This window comes from Anolis sagrei, chromosome 2 (genome assembly GCF_037176765.1).
Source record: "Anolis sagrei isolate rAnoSag1 chromosome 2, rAnoSag1.mat, whole genome shotgun sequence".
Taxonomy (NCBI): Eukaryota; Metazoa; Chordata; class Lepidosauria; order Squamata; family Dactyloidae; genus Anolis; species Anolis sagrei.
Window position 1 is genome coordinate 290,642,387 of NC_090022.1, and position 20,188 is coordinate 290,662,574.

General features: G+C 42.3%; 1 protein-coding gene across 1 annotated transcript in view; it reads left to right on the top strand.

The window, feature by feature from the left end:
• EPG5 (ectopic P-granules 5 autophagy tethering factor) overlaps nt 1-20,188 on the top strand; it is a 92,090-nt gene that overhangs the window by 10,809 nt on the left and 61,093 nt on the right. The window contains exons 4-12 of the mRNA XM_060761206.2: nt 1,023-1,159; nt 1,603-1,710; nt 4,873-4,946; nt 8,580-8,688; nt 9,008-9,122; nt 12,810-12,960; nt 14,282-14,437; nt 16,320-16,477; nt 18,922-19,076. Coding sequence (XP_060617189.2) covers nt 1,023-1,159; nt 1,603-1,710; nt 4,873-4,946; nt 8,580-8,688; nt 9,008-9,122; nt 12,810-12,960; nt 14,282-14,437; nt 16,320-16,477; nt 18,922-19,076 — 1,163 coding nt within the window. The remainder of the gene's footprint in view (nt 1-1,022; nt 1,160-1,602; nt 1,711-4,872; nt 4,947-8,579; nt 8,689-9,007; nt 9,123-12,809; nt 12,961-14,281; nt 14,438-16,319; nt 16,478-18,921; nt 19,077-20,188) is intronic.

Here is a 20,188-nt window from a genome sequence, read left to right on the forward strand (position 1 = left end):
TCCCTCCCTTCCCTCTTTCCCCCTCCCTCCATTCCCTTCCACCCTTTCTTCCTTCTCTCCATCTTCTATTCTTCCCTTTATTCTATCTTTCCCTTCCTCCCTTTTCTTCTTCCTTCTTCCTGCCCTTCCTTCCCTTTTGCTTTTTCTTCCTTCCCTCTTTCCTCCCTCCTTCCCCCTCTCCCTCTTTCTCCTTCTATCCTTCCCTTCCTCCCTTTCATCCTTCCTTCTTTCTCTCTTTTCTTCCCTTCCCTTCCCTTCCTTCCTTCCTTCCTTCCTTCCTTCCTTCAATCACTTGGCAGCCAGTCCTCTTAGCAGGGAGTGCTAGCATGCTGCCCCCAAGTTAGATAGTTTGCCCATGCTGGGTCTAGCAGAAACTAAAAAAAAGTTATGTACAAAGATACTCTATATACTCAGATCTACATAAATTGTATCGAACCGCATTAATTCTATTGTGTAGATGAGGCATGGGCAAACTTTGAGTCTCCAGGTGTTTTGGACTTCAACTCCCAGAAATCCCAGCCATCTTATCAGCTGTTAGGAATTGTGGGAGCTGAAGTTGAAAACGCCTGGCCAGCCAAAGTTGGCCCATATCTGGTGCAGATGCACCCCGTGTTGCTTGCCGTTCAACCAAGTAACAAGCAACATATACTGAAATTCCCTTTTATTCATCCATTAAAGCAGTGCTGCTAATCTGTGGTTGTCGAGGTGTTTTAGACTTCAGCTCCCAGAATTCCTGACCATTGGACAAGCTGGCTAGGGCTTCTGGAATTGGAGGCCCAAATATCTGAAGGATCACAAGTTTGACACTTTTGCAAAGAGCCAATTTCAGATTTCACTCAGCCAAACATAGAGTGGGATCTTGCACATACAACAACCCTATGTGGTATATTGGGGTCATTTAGTGGCTGAATGGGGTTTTGAATCCAGTGCAGGGGACCCCACCTAAACCTTCCTCTCAGTATTAATACCTTGCTGATTCTAGGATCTTCTAATTCTTCTATTTTTCTTCCCCTCATTCTTAGCTTCTAAACAGGGTGAAAATACTTCCTCGGATTTGGGTCCCTTGAAGGAATGCATCAGCGTCCTCTTCAGTTTTACCCGCAGAGTTGTGGAGGACCCACAGTTCCAGAACGACGTACTTTCGTGGCTTCAGAGGCTGGTGAGGAACCCTGTGCTGATAATTTGGCACCAAATGCTGGATCATTCAGTCATCCAGGCAGAAATTCATTACCAGCTCTTTTAAAAAATGTCTTCTCTCTGTTGTTTTGTGGAGAGCGGTGGCGGCAATGATTCATTTACTTCTAAGACTTAATAGTTTTAACTACTCGTTCTCAGAGTGCGCCATACAGTGAGAAACAATCCATATAAATTGAATTTAGGAGACAGCATAATGAAACGCGCAATTAAAAGCAGCAGTGAATTAAAAGCAGCGGAGATTAAGTGGGATGTCATATGGAAGTGTAAAGTTATGGAAGTCTTGTGAATCCTTGAAGACTGCCAGCTATCATTTTAGGCACAGTGGATGATTTGTTTTAAGTTCTTGTGTGCTTTGATGTTCTCCTGTTTTAAAATCACATTTGAAATTCTTCCCCATCTTTCCAGGTGTCAGTCTTGCAAAGGGTTGGCTCTCCAGGGGACCAACTCTTCCTCTTAAACCACATCCTTCGCTGTCCTGCCGGAGTCAGCAAATGGGCCGTCCCATTCATTCAGGTGTGGATGTTTACTGTCTGTTGTATTGTGATGTACCTGAGACCTCATTCTTACAGTTGCTGCAGTGCCCTTTTGAATTGCAATGATGTAATGTTTTCCTGGGGCCATGGTGGGTTAAACTGCTAAGCTGCTAAACTTGCTGACCGGAAGGTCGGTGGTCCAAATCCACGAGATGGGGTGAGCTCCCATTGTTAGCCCTAGTTTCTGCCAACCTAGCAGTTAGAAAACATGCAAATGTGAGTAGATCAATAGGTAACGCTTTTGCGGGAAGATAACGGCGCTCCATGCAATTATGCCGGCCACATGATCTTGGAGGTGTCTATGGATAATGCCGGCTCTTAGGCTTAGAAATGGAGATGAGCACCAATATAATAATAATAATAATAATAATAACAACAACAACAACAACAATACTTTATTTATACTCCGCCACCAGATGGGGACTCGGGGCAGCTTACATGAGGCCAAGCCTGAACAATACAACACATCAGTATAAACCAATACAAAAATAATATAAACCATAAAATAAAATACAATACGAAACCATTATAAATAACATATCAGCAAATATATATGTATTAAAAACACAAGGATCCAACACTGTGGGCAGGGCCAATTCTAATAGATTAGAAATTTAAAACACTGGGTGATACAGCAATGAACTGAGTCTGAACAGGGGTTTTAAAGGGTAGGGTGGGGTTGATTGCCCCAACAGGTAGAATAAAGTGCTTCAGAGGACATTTTGCAAAGAATTGGTCGGATCAGGGAGTTATTAGTCTCTCATTCAGGGAAGGCACATTGGAACAACCAAGTTTTCAGGCTCCTCCCAAAAACTGTCAGTGCGGGAGCTTGCCCAACCCCCAGAGTCAGACTCGATTAGACTTAATGTCAAAGGGAAACCTTTACCTTTAATGTTTTTCTAGAACATAGCTTTTTAAAAGGCGGGTCCTAAATTCAAATAGGGTCTCCTTAGCTTAGTGTAGCCCCCGGTGGCGCAGTGGGTTAAAGCACTGAGCTGCTGAGCTTGTTGATCGAAAGGTTGCAGGTTCGATTCCGGTGAGCAGCATGAGCTTCCGCTGTCAGCCCTAGCTTCTGCCAACCTAGCAGTTCGAAAACATGCAAATGTGAGTAGATCATTAGGTACCGCTCCGGCGGGAAGGTAACGGCGCTCCATGCAGTCACGCCGGCCACATGACCTTGGAGGTGTCTACAGACAACGCTGGCTCTTCGGCTTAGAAATGGAGATGAGCACCACACCCCAGAGTCAGACATGACTGGACTTAATGTCAGGGGACTACCTTTACCTTTAGCTTAGTGTTGGGCTCACAGAAAACTTGGCAAATGTTAAAGGTTTCTGAATGCCACCCATTTGCACAAATCTGTCAGCAACAATGTGCAATGTTTACAGGGGACTCTGCAGAATTTGCTTCAGCTGTACTCCCCCCAAAAAGAAAACCAGCCTGTTTATCAAGCCTTGCAAATGCTGACTAATTATCAGTACATGTTTGGTTTTTGTACCTGTTTTGTATACCTATATACCTGGGGCCATGTAAATATTTCTTAGGCAGAAAGGAGTTGCAACATATTTTTTTTCTAAAAGTCCCTGCACATAGAAATTTAGTACTTACTGAGTCAATCCCTCGCTGTCCAAGTATGATGGCCTTCCAAGTGTAGTGTCTTTGTGGTGGATATGTAGGTGACTGCGGAGCCCTATTCTTGATCCGCATATTCTTCCACAGTGAGAGCATTGGTTTCCAGGTGGAAGGCAGTCCCGGTCAGGGTTGGCTTGACACGCCTTCCTCTTGGCACATTTCTCCCTTTTGCTCTCCATTTGCGCCTCTTCAAATTCCACAGCACTGCTGGTCACAGCTGACCTCCAACTAGAGTGCTCAAGGGCCAGGGCTTTCCAGTTCTTGGTGTCAATGCCACAGTTTTTAAGGTTGGCTTTAAGTCCATCTTTAAATCTTTTTTCCTGTCCAGCAACATTCCATTTTCCATTATTGAGTTGGGAGTACAGTAACTGCTTTGGAAGACTGTGATCAGGCATTCGGAAATGTGGCAAGTCCAATGGAGTTGATGGCGTAGGAGCATTGCTTCAATGCTGGTGGTCTTTGCTTCTTCCAGCACGCTGGCATTTGCCTGCCTGTCTTCCCAATAGATTTGCAGGATTTTTCATAGGCAATGCTGATGGAATCATTCCAGGAGTTGAGTGTGACATCTGTAGACAGTCCACGTTTCGCAGGTGTATAGTAGGGTTGGAAGGACAATAGCTTTATAAACAAGTACCTTGATATCCCTAGGGATGTCCCGATCCTCAAACACTCTCTGCTTCATTCGGAAGATCGCTGCACTCACAGAGCTCAGGCGGTGTTGTATTTCAGTGTTAATGTTGACTTTTGTGGAGAAGTGACTGCCAAGGTAGCGTAAATGGTCAACATTTTCTAATGTTACACCATTAAACTGTATTTCTGGCATTGGAGAGGAAATGGCTGGTGACTGCAGGAAGAGCACTTTGGTTTTCTCGATGTTCAATGACAGGCCGAGCTTCTCATATGCTTCTGCGAAGGTGTTTATAGAGTGGCTTGTAGGTCTTCTTCTGAATGTGCAGAAGAAAGAGTTGCAACATATTTTTATTTTCTAAAAGTCCCTGCACATAGAAATGCAGTATCGCAGGGAGAAACCACACATTTAGAGGTTTGTGATTCTCTAAACATGCTCCAATTTTCAGATGTGTGAAATAGTAAATATAGCCACTGCAGAACTACACTACTTCAAACTCAGATACAGAAAAACCGAATGCTTCCTTGACTGAAGAAAACAACAACTTCTTTTCTGAGATGTGCTAATTTTTTCTTTTCTGAGATGTGGACATTTAAGAGTGTGATTTGCATTCTGAAATGATATAAGTGTAGGATAGTTTTTCCGCACTTTTGAACTTGTTTCCTGCCCTTAATTTTTATCAAACATTCTGTATGATTTGTGTATGAGTTTCTAAGCGTAGCTCTTATAGAAACCACCTTTCCAGTGACCACTTATTCCTAAAGATACAATTTTATTGTTTTTGTATAAGTTTAATTTCCAGAATCAGATATCTGTGATTTCCAACTCAAATGTAGTGACTTTTATTGAAAGCATTTTCCTTCCTTCCTTCCTTCCTTTTAGATCCGAGTCCTTGGTAACCCTTCTGGAGTCTTTCATTTCATGCAGTCCCTCGCTTTGCTGATGTCTCCTGCCAAGTAAGTAGAAAGTGTGGAAGGAGAAAGAGTGAAATATGTGGGTGTCTATACAAATCTCGATAAAATAGTAAAGAGTAGAGACATCACTCTGGCAACAAAGATCCGCCTAGTCAAAGCCATGGTATTCCCTGTAGTCACCTACGGATGTGAGAGCTGGACCTTAGGGAAGGCTGAGCGAAGGAAGAGAGATGCTTTTGAGCTGTGGTGTTGGAGGAAAGTTCTGAGAGTGCCTTGGACTGCGAGAAGATCCAACCACTCCATCCTCCAGGAAATAAAGCCCGACTGCTCATTGGAGGGAAGGATACTAGAGACAAAGTTGAAGTACTTTGGCCACATCATGAGGAGACAGCAAAGCCTAGAGAAGACAATGATGCTGGGGAAAGTAGAAGGTAAAAGGAAGAGGGGCCGACCAAGGGCAAGATGGATGGATGGCATCCTTGAAGTGACTGGACTGACCTTGAAGGAGCTGGGGGTGGTGACGGCCGACAGGGAGCTCTGGCGTGGGCTGGTCCATGAGGTCACGAAGAGTTGGAGACGACTGAACGAATGAACAACAACATACAAATGTTTGCCATAGTTATGTAAAAAAGGTGTGATATTAAAAAGCGGTGTGAAGGAAATGTTATATTGACCTGAATTGAAAGCTAGCAGGATATTTAGGAGAGCATAGTAGCCTATAAGCCAGGGTCCTGCCCAGTTCCTCATCCTGCCATTGCTCCTCTTTCCACCTTGTGCAACAAAAAAGCACACAGTCTTGTGACTCCCTGAAGGCAAACAAGTGTTATTTGCCATAAGCTTTCCTGGAAGGCCGCCCTCATCCATGGAATAAAAGGCCTGTTTATTCAAGCAAGCTGTGGGGAATTAAGTGCCAATTTTCAGATGTCTGAAAAGTAGATATAGCCATAGCAGAACTATACCACTTCAAACTCAGATACAGAAAAACTGAATGCTTCCTTGAATGCTTCCTAGAGGGTGATTTAATGGCTAGTTGCTGTTCTTTTGGCCCCTTCATATGTTCTTAAACTGCTTTTAAAAAGTAAAGTCTTTTACATTAGAGCTAGACAACTTTGGTAGATAATTCCCTGCCCTTGGAGCTTTTCAGTAGTTGCAAAGATTGCCCCAAATGCTAACAAATAAAAATAAAAATGGAAATCCTTACCAGAAATGCCTAAAACTCCTTTTCTGGTGTTGAAAAACAGATATGTTATATGTTATATGGCTTTGCCATGTATTTTGTTGGCAGATTTCTGTTCCCTAAGGCTTCCTAAAGGGGCAATTCATTCCCTTTTACCAGAAAATAATGATAGTCAGGGGTTGGAAATGCAGTCCTAAGGCTGGAGTTTGCTGCCCTGGATCTAGTACCAAAAATGGGGCCAGGGGATCAAACTTTCACCTGTGAGGATTCCCATATTCTGTGTGCATGAGTAGACCATGCAAGGATCCTAAAATAGTGTTCCTATTGAACAATGAGGATTGGGGCTGGGATGGGTACCCATTTTCCCAACTGGAGTCAAAATGTGAAGTTCCCAAGTTTTGGGCACATTTTCTGGAATCAAAATAGAACCTCCTGGATTCTGTTTTGGTGGGGATGAGAGACAGGGCCTTTTATATAACGTAATCACACCTTATTTATGAAGGATGGTTTTTGTGTCAATTTAATATGTCTTATTTTACTTCCATATTGATTTAGTATTGTTATTTTTTGTCAATCTAATTTTAAATTGATTGTTAGTCTTATTACTGTTTATTGTTTACACTATTATGGTGTTGTGAGCCACTCCGAGTCCCCTTGGGAAGATGGGGTGGGATACAAATAAAGGTGATTATTATTATTCTCAGAGGTGGCCCCTATCTGCGGAACTCCCTACCAAAATTAGATCTGCACCCTCCCTTTTGGTCTTCAGAAAGAAAGTAAAGACAAGGATGTGGGACTGAGCCTTTGGGCAGTAAGCAATGCAAGAAATGAACAGGATTATGTGCAATTGACCCTTGGAAAGGCCTCAGACTTTGGGTTCTGGATTATGTGATTTTAATGTTTATATGAATATATTTTTAATTCCATGTTTAAATGTTTAGTTGTTGTTGTTTCTTTATTTAATATGGTTTAATATTTTAATTTTACAGTTATATGTTACAGTTGTTCTTTTTGTTGAATAATATTTTATTGGGGAGTGAGGGGTACAGAAAAAGGAAAATAATATAAATAAATAAATAGAAAAATGTGCAACATTTTAAACCTATGATAATATCTGAAAGAGAAGACAAAGATGCTGGGGAAAAAGGAAGTAAAAAGGAAGAGGGCAAGATGGATGGATGGCATCCTTGAAGTGACTGGATTGACCTTGAAGGAGCTGGGGGTGGTCATGGCCAACAGGGAGCTCTGGTGTGGGCTGGTTCATGAGGTCACAAAGATTGGGAAGTGACTGAATGAATGAACAATAAAAAATCTGAAAAAAGAGAGAAAGAAAAACCTGGGGTTTGTTGACCTCCCATCTCTTCCATCGTAACATACATAGTTCCAGTATTATATTCAATAATCTAGTCGTTAGATAGATCTATCCATTAGACTCATTCCCCTTTGCGCCTCTCTTGATGTCTTCTTCCCAAAAGTCTTCTTATAACTGCAGAATAATTCAGCTAGGTCCTTATTTAAAGTATTTTTGAATTAATGTCCAATCTGTTTTCTCTTGAAGGTTCCTTTGGTAGTTTCTTTGCTGTTGGGTTTGGCTGTCCATATGTTGCAGTTGCTCTTATATGTTTGCCAGGCATTAAATTTTTGCCGTGAATTGTTGGAAATTGGTTCGAAACCCTTTTGGGGGAGAAAAGCAGTATATATATGAAGTAAACAAACAAACAAACCTAGAAGGTTGCCAGAATTTTGGAGGAAGATTTTTTTATTCTTGGCGCGACATTTTGAGGACTGTGTACAGTGATGAAACTACACAGCATTCCAAAAAAGAGAAACTTTCATTGTTTTTCACCATATATAAACTTGGGAAAGCTTCACAGTTAAACTTTAGGGTTATAGAAAGCTCTAGCTTTTGAAGCTGTGCATCATCTGTGCATGTTTTAGAAGAAGAAAAAATAATTTACATCTGCACAACCTTTAAATCATTTCAACGTTTTTTTCTGTACTTTTTTCTCCATCTTTTTGGAAATTGCCATCGCCTTCGAAACTGTGCCTTTTGTCCCTTTTGTTCTTCCCCCATATTTTTAAAGATAATAAAAGCTTTTAAAGTTGTACAAGTAAATTGTGCATCATTTTATTTTGGAATTTTTTCTTTGTCTTGTTGGAAGCCTTGGTAGCTTTCACTGGAAAGCTGTGTGGCTTTCCAGAAAATTTTACTGTATTGCTTTTTTCAGAAAGTTGTACAGTTTCCCCATCATTGTGGAGGGAAAAGTTGACACTATGGGGAAAAATTGACTATATTTCTTGGGAATGGAAGAATCCAGAATTATGCTCTCTAGTGAGGATTCATTTTTCTTGACTGACCTAGGTTTCAACATTGGATTTTTAGTCCAATTGGGAGGTTGGTTCATCCTGGAATATTAACAAAAATGTATAGAGGGTTGTCTCTTTCATGTGGTGTCTCTCCCTCATTTTTCTGGCGTGTTGCATTTTGTGACCTGCAGAAACCGAGCAGAATTTATGTGCCATATGAAGCCAAGTGAACGGAGGACGTCCTCGTCATCTGGAAAGGAATCTGGAAACTGGACTTTAGTCGATGAAGGAGGAGAAGAGGTATCTTTAAAAAACGATTTCTTCACACTTTTGTGGTGCCAGAGCGCAGTCTGTTCAGAGCCTTCCAAGTCACCCATATTTCACATGCCATTATGAAGAAATCTGTTTCTCTTTTTTTCTCCCTCTAGTCTTTCAGTTTTATTTTCATTCTTAGTATGAATCTTGCTGTCTGGTTGTAAATGCTAATCATTCTTCCTCCAACTTTACTATTAGAGCTTAGTTAGTGAGGTCAGCACATACCTGTATCCTTTTTACTTGCTCCAGATTAGTCCTTATTAGTAAAGAATTTTCCCTGTTCTTTTGATTCTCTTTCTTCCAGGATGAAGACCCTGATACTAGTTGGGTTCTTCTTCTTGAAGATGACTTGATAGCACTGCTGTCCCAATTCCCATTCCATGAACTCTTTCAGCATCTTCTTGGATTTGATTCTAAAGGTGAGTCAGCTTCTGAAGGAGGAATGGGCAAAGTTCTACTTGTGGGCCTCATGTTTCCTGTGAACCTTAGTTCCCCAAGCCTGACTCACCCTTTGCTAGACATTTGGGGAAATTGCCACTGTTTTCAGGGTTCAAGTCGGCGGTTCGAATCCGCGAGATGGGGTGAGCCCCCGTCTCATCTCCAGCTTCCCATGTGAGGACATGAGAGAAGCCTCCCACAGGATGGTGACACATCCGGGCATCCCCTGGGCAACGTCTCTGCAGAAATTCCCACTTTTTTCAGGGTTCAAGTCTGAGCGCTGTCACTCATGATGTGAAAGGCAGACCTACTTCAGTTAAGAAAGCCTCTGACAGCGAAGATCCTTTTCAAATGGTGTTGTGTGCTTACCTAGGCCCTTTCATCCTCTGTCAAGTTGGAAAGTTTTTAGCAGCATCAGCATTCAGATATGTTGAACAATGGCTGGAGAAAGGCAAAACTTTGTCAACAAACACAGTTTTTATTGGCAAAAAGTGGGATTCTGCTTTAGGCAATCCTACTGTAGCCATGCAGTCTTGCCTACAAAACCAAAGGAAACAGAAGCTGCTCCAGAATCCCTTCTTGAGCATGTGTAAGCAGCAAAAGGGGAAAGCAGGTTAACTTGCTTCTTCATGGGGAGCCGCGGTGGCACAATGGATTAAACCCTTGTGCTGGCTGAACTGCTGACCTGAAGGTTTGTGGTTTGAATCTGCAAGATGGGGTGAGCTCTCATCTGTCAGCTCCAGAAGCCTTCCATAGTCTGGTAACACATCCAGGTTTGAATCTGCAAGATGGGGTGAGCTCCCATCTGTCAGCTCCAGAAGCCTTCCATAGTCTGGTAACACATCCAGGTGTCACCTGGACAACATCCTTGCAGACGGCCAATTATCTCACACCACAAGCAACTTGCAGTTTATTTATTTATTTATTTATTTATTATTTGCACTTGTTAACCGCCACTCTCAGCCCGAGGGCGACTCGTGGCGGTGTACAGAACATAGAAAAGACAACAGTTTACAATGAATCAAGACCATAACACAACATCTAAAAATCCGCTTCGTCTAGTTTGGGGTCATAATCAATCTCATAGTCATAGTCCATTCCGGTGGTCATTCCAAAAAACACATAGCACTTAGTTGCTTAGTCGCTTCTGACATGATAAAAAAGTCTCCCCATTATGTTAAAAGAACATAACATATAAGTTTGGCTACCAAAATTGTAATGAAACTGGAGGTTGCAAGTGTCATCTCTGGATGTATTTTGGAAGAAGCTTCCAATGGTCTCACAAAAAGTCAAAACACTTCTGATTAAACTGTGTTCCTGGTTTGAAAATGTTATTTCCTGTTTAATTGTGAGGTACTTACTTTGAAAGTAGTTGTTTTACTCCAGCAATTTCAATTTTGTGGCTGCCACAAAATTATGTTCAATTGGTTTCCTCATTATTTCTGCCTCTGTCATCAAATTTTCTGTTAAATAATTATTTTTCAACTGCATTAGGCCTACTAATATAGTTTCTTGGTGCACAAACATAAACAATAGACTAATTAAATAAATATTTCTCATGTATAAACTATTGGCAATATAATTTGACTAAAATTTAGTAAATATTCACGGTTTATATACATGCAGTAAGGTTAGGCGCATTATCATAATATTAACGAATAACCTATTATGGAGAAAATTGAAATAGCTGTTGCATAAAAACCAAAGCCAATTAACACATTTAATTATTATATTTGAATTCAGCATGTTAAATTTATTAAGAAACGGCACATTTCGTTTCCACAACTGAGAAAAACTGAAAATTTGTAGAACAGTGTAATTAATGTCCTGAAACATACTCATGTTTAGGTCTTGACATTTTAGTCAAGTGGTGTAGCATTGTTGCGTTTGTGCAAAAGAGGGGAAATGGGTGACGAAGGGAGTCCCTGGTGGCACAGTGGGTTAAACCGCTGAGCTGCTGAACTTGCTGACCGAAAGGTTGACGGTTTGAATATGGGGAATGGGGTGAGCTTCTGTTGTTAGCCCCAGCTTCTGCCAACCTAGCAGTTCAAAAACATGCAAATGTGAGTACATCAATAGGTACCATTCCGGCGGGAAGGTAATGGCACTCCGTACGGTAATGTTGTGCAACAAGTGGATCTTAGTCATGTCCCATGCACAAGACTCAGACAAGAATCATAGAATCATACAATCAAAGAGTTGGAAGAGACCTCGTGGGCCATCCAGTCCAACCCCGTGCCAAGAAGCAGGCATATTGCATTCAAATCACCCCTGACAGGTGGCCATCCAGCCTCTGTTTAAAAGCCTCCAAAGAAGGAGCCTCCACTACACTCACGGGCAGAAAGTTCCACTGCTGAATGGCTCTCATAGTTAGGAAGTTCTTCCTCGTGTTCAGATGGAATCTCCTCTCTTGTAGTTTGAAGCCATTGTTCCATTGCGTCCTAGTCTCCAGGGAAGCAGAAAATAAGCTTGCTCCCTCCTCCCTGTGGCTTCCTCTCACATATTTGTACATGGCTATCATATCTCCTCTCAGCCTTCTCTTCTTCAGGCTAAACATGCCCAGCTCCTTAATCCACTCCTCATAGGGCTTGTTCTCCAGACCCTTGATCATTTTAGTCGCCCTCCTCCGGACACATTCCAGCTTGTCAATATCTCTCTTGAATTGTGGTGCCCAGAATTGGATACAATATTCCAGATGTGGTCTAACCAAAGTGGATTGAAGGGTAGCATGACTTCCCTAGATCTAGACACTATGCTCCTATTGAGTAGAAATGAAGAGACATTTTTTTTTTACTCTTAATAGCAGAGATGAAATACAAACTTGCAATGTTGCATACAAAAAACAAACAGTGCGAGAAACTTACATAGTCTTTGTAAGTATCCATCCAGTCCAACCCCTTGCCAAGAAGCAGGAAAATTGCATTCAAAGCACCCCTGGCCATCTGTCAAGGGTGCTTTGAATGCAATTTTCCTGCTTCTTGGCAGGGGGTTGGACTGGATGGCCCATGAGGTCTCTTCCAACTCTTTGATTCTATGATTCTATAAGTAACACAAAATAAGGCATCTTCATCTTAAGTCAAATGAGAAAGCAAAGCATAAACCTTGAGCAAACAGCTATTCCACCATAGCCTCCTTTAGAGCAGCGTAACGGCTTCTCTCCAACCTGCTCCTCAGAGCAGAGCCTTTGAGCATAGATCTCCACAGAGAAAAAGCTCTCCAGAACTGTATTCTAAAAACCCATACAGTTATACCCTATTGGGTGTGGTCCAAGATTGCTGGTTGACCTACATTACCAGCTACACATAATACCTTCATGAGGTATGTAACAGTCATGTCGGCCACATGACCTTGGAGGTGTCTATGGACAATGCTGGCTCTTCGGCTTAGAAATGGAGATAAGCACCAACCCCAGAGTTGGACACAACTGGACTTAATGTCAGGGGAAAACCTTTACTAAGTGACAAAAGAGGGGGAATGACAATGGCAGCTAGAAATCTCTAGTCCAGTTTCCTTGTTCCCAATTAACTGTTCTACCCCAAATATCTGATTGTTAAGATTGTTGGAATATAGGAGAGAGGAACTTGCCTTTCACATTTACTGCCTTTAGTCTTGAACTTGCAAATAATGTGCTGGGAACTGGGAATTCAGAACTGTTTTCCATTGTACAGGTGTCTATAATTCAGAGAAGACAACTTCCCAAGAAATGATGAAGATCTTAGCATTTGCCAACTCTTTGGTGGAACTTCTTGCCGTGGGGCTGGAGACCTTCAACCGAGCCCGGTACAGGCAGTTCGTGAAACGGATCGGACGCCTCATCAGGCAAGGAGAACCAGTCTTGCTGGGTGTGGGCGGGCTTTCTGTATTGATTCAATCCAACATCTGTGTGGCTATCTTCTTTTCTTACTGCCTTGCCCTTGGACTCATTCAACTAGGACTTGATAGTTTTGTTAAAATATTTGGGAGGATGTCACATTGAGGAAGGAGCTCTGAAGAATCAGACACAGAGTATAGGTTTCAACTTCCAGGAAAAGAGATTCCATTACATTAGAAATAACTTCCTGACAGTAAGAGCTGTTCAAATGTGGAATATGCTGCTTTGGAGTCTGGTGGAGTCTTCTTCTCTGGAGGTCTCTAAACAGAGGCTGGATGTCCATCTGTTAAGGATTCTTTGATTGTGTATTCCTGCATGACAGGGGTTTGGACTGGATGGCCCAACTTTATGATTCTAAATATTCTCTCAGATTTAAAACTATTTCATTGAGTTTTCCACCTTTGTGTGAGTCTACATTCCTAACCCTAGTGAATGTGGAGGGTTGTAATACGGTCTTTTATTTATTTATCGTGTCAGGAGCAAACCAAACAGTTGTATTGCATTTTTTAACAAACAAACAAACAAAACACAAAGTTTGCAAGCTTGGTAGTTGATTAAATGTCCTTTGACCAGTAGATGGCCACTTGGAGTGCCTCTGGTGTTGCTACAAGAACGTCCTCCATTGTGCATGTGGCAGGGCTCAGGCTGCATTGCAGCAGGTGGTCAGTGGTTTGCTCTTCTCCACACTTGCATGTCGTGGATTCCACTTTGTAGCCCCATTTCTTAAGGTCGGCTCTGCATCTTGTGGTGCCAGAGCGCAGTCTGTTCAGCGCCTTCCAAGTTGCCCAGTCTTCTGTGTGCCCAGGGGGGAGTCTCTCATTGGGTATCAGCCATTGATTGAGGTTCTGGGTTTGAGCCTGCCACTCTTGGACTCTTGCTTGCTGAGGTGTTCAAGCAAGTGTCTCTGTAGATCTTAGAAACCTTTTTCTTGATTTAAGTCGTTGAAGTGCTGGCTGATATACAAAGAAGGGATGAGCTGGAGATGTCACTACCTTGGTCCTTTCACTATTGGCTGCTACTTCCCAGTGAATGTCAGGTGGTGCAATACCGGCTAAGCAGTGTAATTTCTCCAGTGGTGTAGGGCACAGACACCCTGTGATAATGCAGCATTTCTCATTAATACAGTCTTACAGGCAGGCAATTGTTGTGCTGTTTCAAAGTGAGGATAGGACTGGATTGGGCTAATATGGCTCCACTGGAGACTGGTTTGGATTCTTCTCCATTACTTTGGTTTGCTTCTCTCTTCCTCACCTGATCCTGATCCCTTAGGATGACGCTTTGCTACGTGAGCGATCACTGGGCCCAGTACGTCAGCCACGCAAAAGGCTATGGCTACCCAATGCACCCTTTCTCAGTGGAGAAACTCCAAGTGGAATTTGACGAGCTCTTCCTGAGGGCGGTGCTCCATGTCTTGAAAGCCAAAAGGTAAGTAGGGATGGACCATAGATGGGTGGGTAGGTGTTAAACATAACAAGGAAAATCTGGGCTGGATCTGACAGATGGAAGAAGATGTCCAGGAGGTTGTCTGAGACTTGGTAGAAGTTTGATCAGAAGCACCCAAGGATTTTATTGGGTCTTTTCAACATGTAATCAACTGCCAAAAGGGGGAGAACTTTTTACCTTGAGAATTACAGTTGCTCTATGAGTCTAATAATAATAAAATAGAATAATAATAATAATAATAATAATAATAATAATAATAGATAGATAGATAATGGAGCCCCTGGTTGTTCAGTGGGTTAAACCCTTATGCCGACAGGATTGTTGACCAACAGGTCGGCGGTTCGAATCCAGGGAGAGCAGGTTGAGCTTCCTCTGTCAGCTCCAGCTATCCATGTGGGGACATGAGAGAAGCCTCCTAGAAGAATGGCATTTGGTCCAGAATATTATAAATTATTTGGGAAAAAACTAATCCCAGAACTAACTAGAGTTATATAACGCAATATTAAATGGAGAAAAAATTCCAGAATCCTGGAAACAGGCACTAGTGATATTAATCCCCAAATGTAATAGAGATTAAATAGACCCAGGGTCTGACAAAATTTGGAGATGGATGATGGGACTTGCAGTAACTTCACTCACTTCCTGAGACCAATGACACCCTTGCCAATGACTGATCAAGACCAAGCTTGGCTCACAGATCCCCCATGACCCACTCTATATCCTGGTGGACTTTTGAGGAGGACAGACCATGGATGATGGGACTTCAAGTACCTCCACTCACTTCCTAAGACTGCTGAAACCCTCATCTAATGACCGATCAAGACCAAACTTGGCACACAGAGCCCCCATGAGCCAATCTACAACCCGGTGCTGTTTGGAGGATGACGGATGATGGATGATGGGACGTGCAGTACCTTCACTCCCTGAAACCACAGGGACACTCATCCAAATACCAATAAAGACCAAACTTGGCACAGAGAGTCCCCATGGCCAACTCAAAATTCTGGTTATGTTTGGGGGAGAACAGACTATGGATTATGGGACTTCAAGTACCTACACTCACTTCCCAAGACTGCTGCAACCCTCATCTAATGACTGATCAAGACCAAACTTGGCACACAGAGCTCCCATGACCTACTCTCCATCCTGGTGCAGTTTGGAGGAGGATGGACCACAAATGATGGGACCCGCAGTACCTTCACTAACTTCCTGAGAACACTGAGAGCCATATAAATAACTGATAAAGACCAACCTTGATACAGAATTCCTTTCTCAAATAACCCAGGCAGTGCCAGGTCCCCAAGCTAGTATATTAATAAGGATCCATGTGGTTTCATAAAAGGAAGGCAAATGTCAAATTTAGTAGGGAAACTAATTAACAAATTTCAGATAATAAAAAATCAAAAGATAAAGGCAGGGATCATAGCACTAGATAATATTCAAAGCATTTGATTGCGTGGAGTGACCAACACTAAAATGTATCGTGAATAAATTTGGATTGGGAAGCAGAATAATGGGACTAGTGAATCAACTATATTCAGATAGTTATATGCAGGTGTTAGTAAATGATGGAGTAACCGATAGAATAAAAGTAACGAGAGGGACTAGGCAGGGATGCCCTATTTCACCAGTACTATTTGCAACCATAATAGAAATATTAGCAAATGTAATTAGGAATGATGATAAATTAATAGGGATAGGACAAGAAACAGACAAAATTAGCCTGTGTGCCGACAACACAGTTTTGGCTTTAAAAGGCATAACAGATAAAATGAAGATAATAGGAGACCATATAAAGAAATTTGGAGAAATAACGGGGCTGAAAATAAATGGTGATTTCTACTTGGTGTTTGGATCCCAAAAGGCTAGGAGTGTGGCTCTTTATGTCGGAGATGCCATACGGAACCCTGTCCACCAACATGCTGTGGAAGCTCTTTTTCATCATGCACGGTGCAGAGAGTGAGAACTTGGAGAAGCTGTGTGCCACTCTGCAGCTGGAAGACTGCAAACGCCAACTCAAAGGTACTGTCCCGTTATTAGTTGGAGGGAGAGGAACAAAACTTAACTGGCTTACATTTCCATTCTCAGAATCCATTTTGTGCAGGTCACTTAGTTGGTGATGAAGCAGGAAAGTAGAGCTGACCTTTGGTATCTGCTGTGGTTTGCTTCAAGGATCCCCACGGATTCCCAAATCTATGGATGATCAAAATTAATTATGTACAACGGTGTAGCAAAATGATACCCTTTATATAAAATAGCAAAATCAAGGTTTGCTTTTGAGCATTCATTTTTAATATGTTTTTGCCATGGATGGTGGAATCTGTAGGTGCAGAAACTCTGGATTTGGAGGGTCAATGGTAGTTCACTCTGTACCCAAAGGTAAAAGGTAAAGGTAAAGGTAGTCCCCTGACATTAAGTCCAGTCATGTCTGACTCTGGGGTGTGGTGCTCATCTCCATTTCTAAGCTGAAGAGCCAGCGTTGTCCGTAGACACCTCCAAGGTCATGTGGCTGGCATGACTGCATGGAGCGCCGTTACCTTTCCGCCGGCGCGGTACCTATTGATCTACTCACATTTGCATGTTTTCGAACTGCTAGGTTGGCAGAAGCTAGGGCTGACAGCGGAAGCTCACGCCGCTCCCCGGAATCGAACCTGCGACCTTTCGATCAACAAGCTCAGCAGCTCAGTGCTTTAACCCACTGTGCCACCGGAGGCTCCGTACCCAAAGGATCTACCACCAATTCATCCTATAGGCAACAAGATTCTTGCCCTAGCTTGTATTGATCCATGGGTTTGCTTAGGGCACTGGTTCTCAACCTGTTTTGGCCTCTAAGATCTTTCGGGGAGGCCCTCCTCTCGGTCCCACCTCCGTCACAAGCACGGTTGGTGGGGATGAGAAAGAGGGCCTTCTCGGTGGTGGCCCCCCGCCTCTGGAACGCCCTTCCAAGGGAAATAAGACATCCTCATCACCCCATCCCTCCCCTCCTTTCGTAAGAGCTTGAAGACCTGGTAGTTTTAACAAGCCTTTGAAAATGGCCAGTTCTAACTCAGTCTTACACATTGTCGAATACAGCCTTATTCTTCCTACCAATTACCCAGATCACTTCCTCTAATCGGCCCCGGAACGAACAGCCACAGACCCGTACCCAATATTATTGTTGCCTGCCATAGCATTGCACTTAATTCCAGGGCCACCTAGAATTTTTGGGCTTGCACAAATCTTGGCCCGGCCTTTTAAATTTTTTAATTGCCTTGAATAGGCAGGATTACTTTTAATATATGTGTGTTATGGCAACAATTTTTATGTTTATATTGTGTTTGTTAATCTTACGGTTATGTTGTTTTACTTTGTATGTTTTTTAATGTTACCTGGGAACCGCTCTGAGTCCCCTTGGGAGATAGAGCGGTATATAAATAAATAATAATAATAATAATAATAATAATAATAATTATTATTATTATTAAACTCCCAGAAATCCTAACAGTTGGTAAACTGGCTGGGATTTCTGGGAGTTGTAGGCCAAACAGAACTGCTGGCTTAGGGTTATGTATAGGATATTACCTGGTTTTAGGTAGTTCTGTGTATACCCTAGAAATCTAGACATTTTAGTCGAATCACAAAGTGATTAAAAGAGCAAAAACACAAAGTGATAAAAGAACAAAAACACACAAGCTGATGTTATCTCTTCCATAGGATCTTTTCTTTATAGCAAAATAATATGGTTGCACAATTTACAAAAACAAGGTTTCCATAACACAAATAAAGTTCTTTATACTTCCTTCTTTGCTTCTACGCTGGGCTTCTTTCTCATACAGATAAACAGCTTTGCTCTCACAGAGCCTCCTCACACTCCGAACTTACTCATGAGCTTCACACAGTTGCTTTACACACAACTTTACACACAAGGCCTTCAACCTGGGGCTTCTCTCACAGAAGCTTTTCACACCAAGCCTTCTCACACAAGGCTTTCTCATAGACTAAGGACTACCTCACACTGTGAGACCTTCTCTCACAGACCAAGGCCTACCTCACACTGTGAGATCTTTTCACAGACTAAGGTCTATCTCATACTGTGAGGTCTCCTCACACACTGAGACTTACCTCACACTGTGAGGCTTTCTCTCACAGACTCTAAGGCCTACTTCACACTGTATGGCCTTCTCACAGACTGAGATTTTTCTCTCACTGAGGTTTACCTCAGACTGACAGCTGATAAGCTACAGGCATACCTGCTAAGATGGAACTTCAGCTTTTGCTGATTCATTGCATTCATTTAACCCTTGACTCACATTTTTGTAATTAAAAATACCTAGTTAATTTTTTTTATTTCTGACAAGTCGTGCCTTCTGAGATACTCACTCAAACCAGTCTCTTTGTCAGGAAGCAGAGTAAGATGTTCATGATGGACTTCCAGTAGTTTGATCCAGAAAAAAATAACACGCACATCCTCTCTTTCATTCCGATAGACCCAGCCCACTTGGAGAATTTTGAGAAGTATCTCCAGAGCATGAATGGCTCCGAGGAGATCTGCCTACTGACGACCTTTGCTCAAATGGCTCAGACAAAACGGGATGATGCCGACGAGGACTTTGTCAAAGTCATTGTGCTAGAGATCTACGAGGTGAGCAAGGCAATATTCAATAGGTGAACGGGCTTTGTGGAAGAGTGACCAAGCATTACAACTCCTGCTATGAATATGTAGGTTGAGCATCCCTTATCTGAAATTCCAAAATACTCCAAAGTTGTCCCCATGGGTGCCTGGGGCAGTGACACCTTTGCTTTCTCATATTTCATGGGCAATAATAACAAAAAAAGGTTGTGTATAAGATGAAGTACTTTGGCCACATCATGAGAATAAAGGAAAACGTAGAGAAGACAATGATGCTGGGGAAAATGGAAGGAAAAAGGAAGAGGGGCTGACCAAGGGCAAGATGGATGGATGGCATCCTTGAAGTGATTGAATTGGCCTTGAAGGAGCTGGGGGTGGTGACAGCCGACAGGGAGCTCTGGCATTGACTGGTCCATGAAGTCACGAAGAGTCGGAAACAACTGAATGAATGAACAACAACAACAACATAACATGATCTTCAGGCTATGTGTACAAGGCATATATGGAACAAGTGAATTTCATGTTTACACTTGGATCCCTTTTCCAAGACATCACATTATTTACACATATGCATTTTTGTTATGTTTGAAAAAAATCCAAAACATCCCTGGCCTTAAACATTTTGGATGAAGGATTTTCAACCTGTATTTAATATGTTTTTAGCAAAATGCTGTTCACTGGATTCAACTCACCTTGAGGTGAGCAATCCAAACATTTACTTCTCTGTGTCGTCGAAGGCTTTCATCGCCAGAATTACTGGATTGCTGTGAGTTTTCCAGTTTGCATGGCCATGTTCCAGAAGCATTATCTTCTGATGTTTTACACACATCTATGGCAGGCATCCCCAGAGGTTGTGAGGTTTGTTGGAAACAAGGCAAGTGCGGTTTATATATCTGTGGAATAATGCCCAGAGTGGGAGTGAGTATTCTTGTCTGTTTGAAGCAAGTGGGAATGTTGCAATTGATCACCTTGATTAACACTGAATAGCCTTGCAGCTTCAAGGTTTGGCTGCTTACTGTGGGTGAAAGATCAGGACAGAATGCTTCTGGAACATGGCCATATAGCCCATTTACTTTATTCACTTGGAGTTTCAAATATATTAATTTATAGGTGCTAAGCATCCT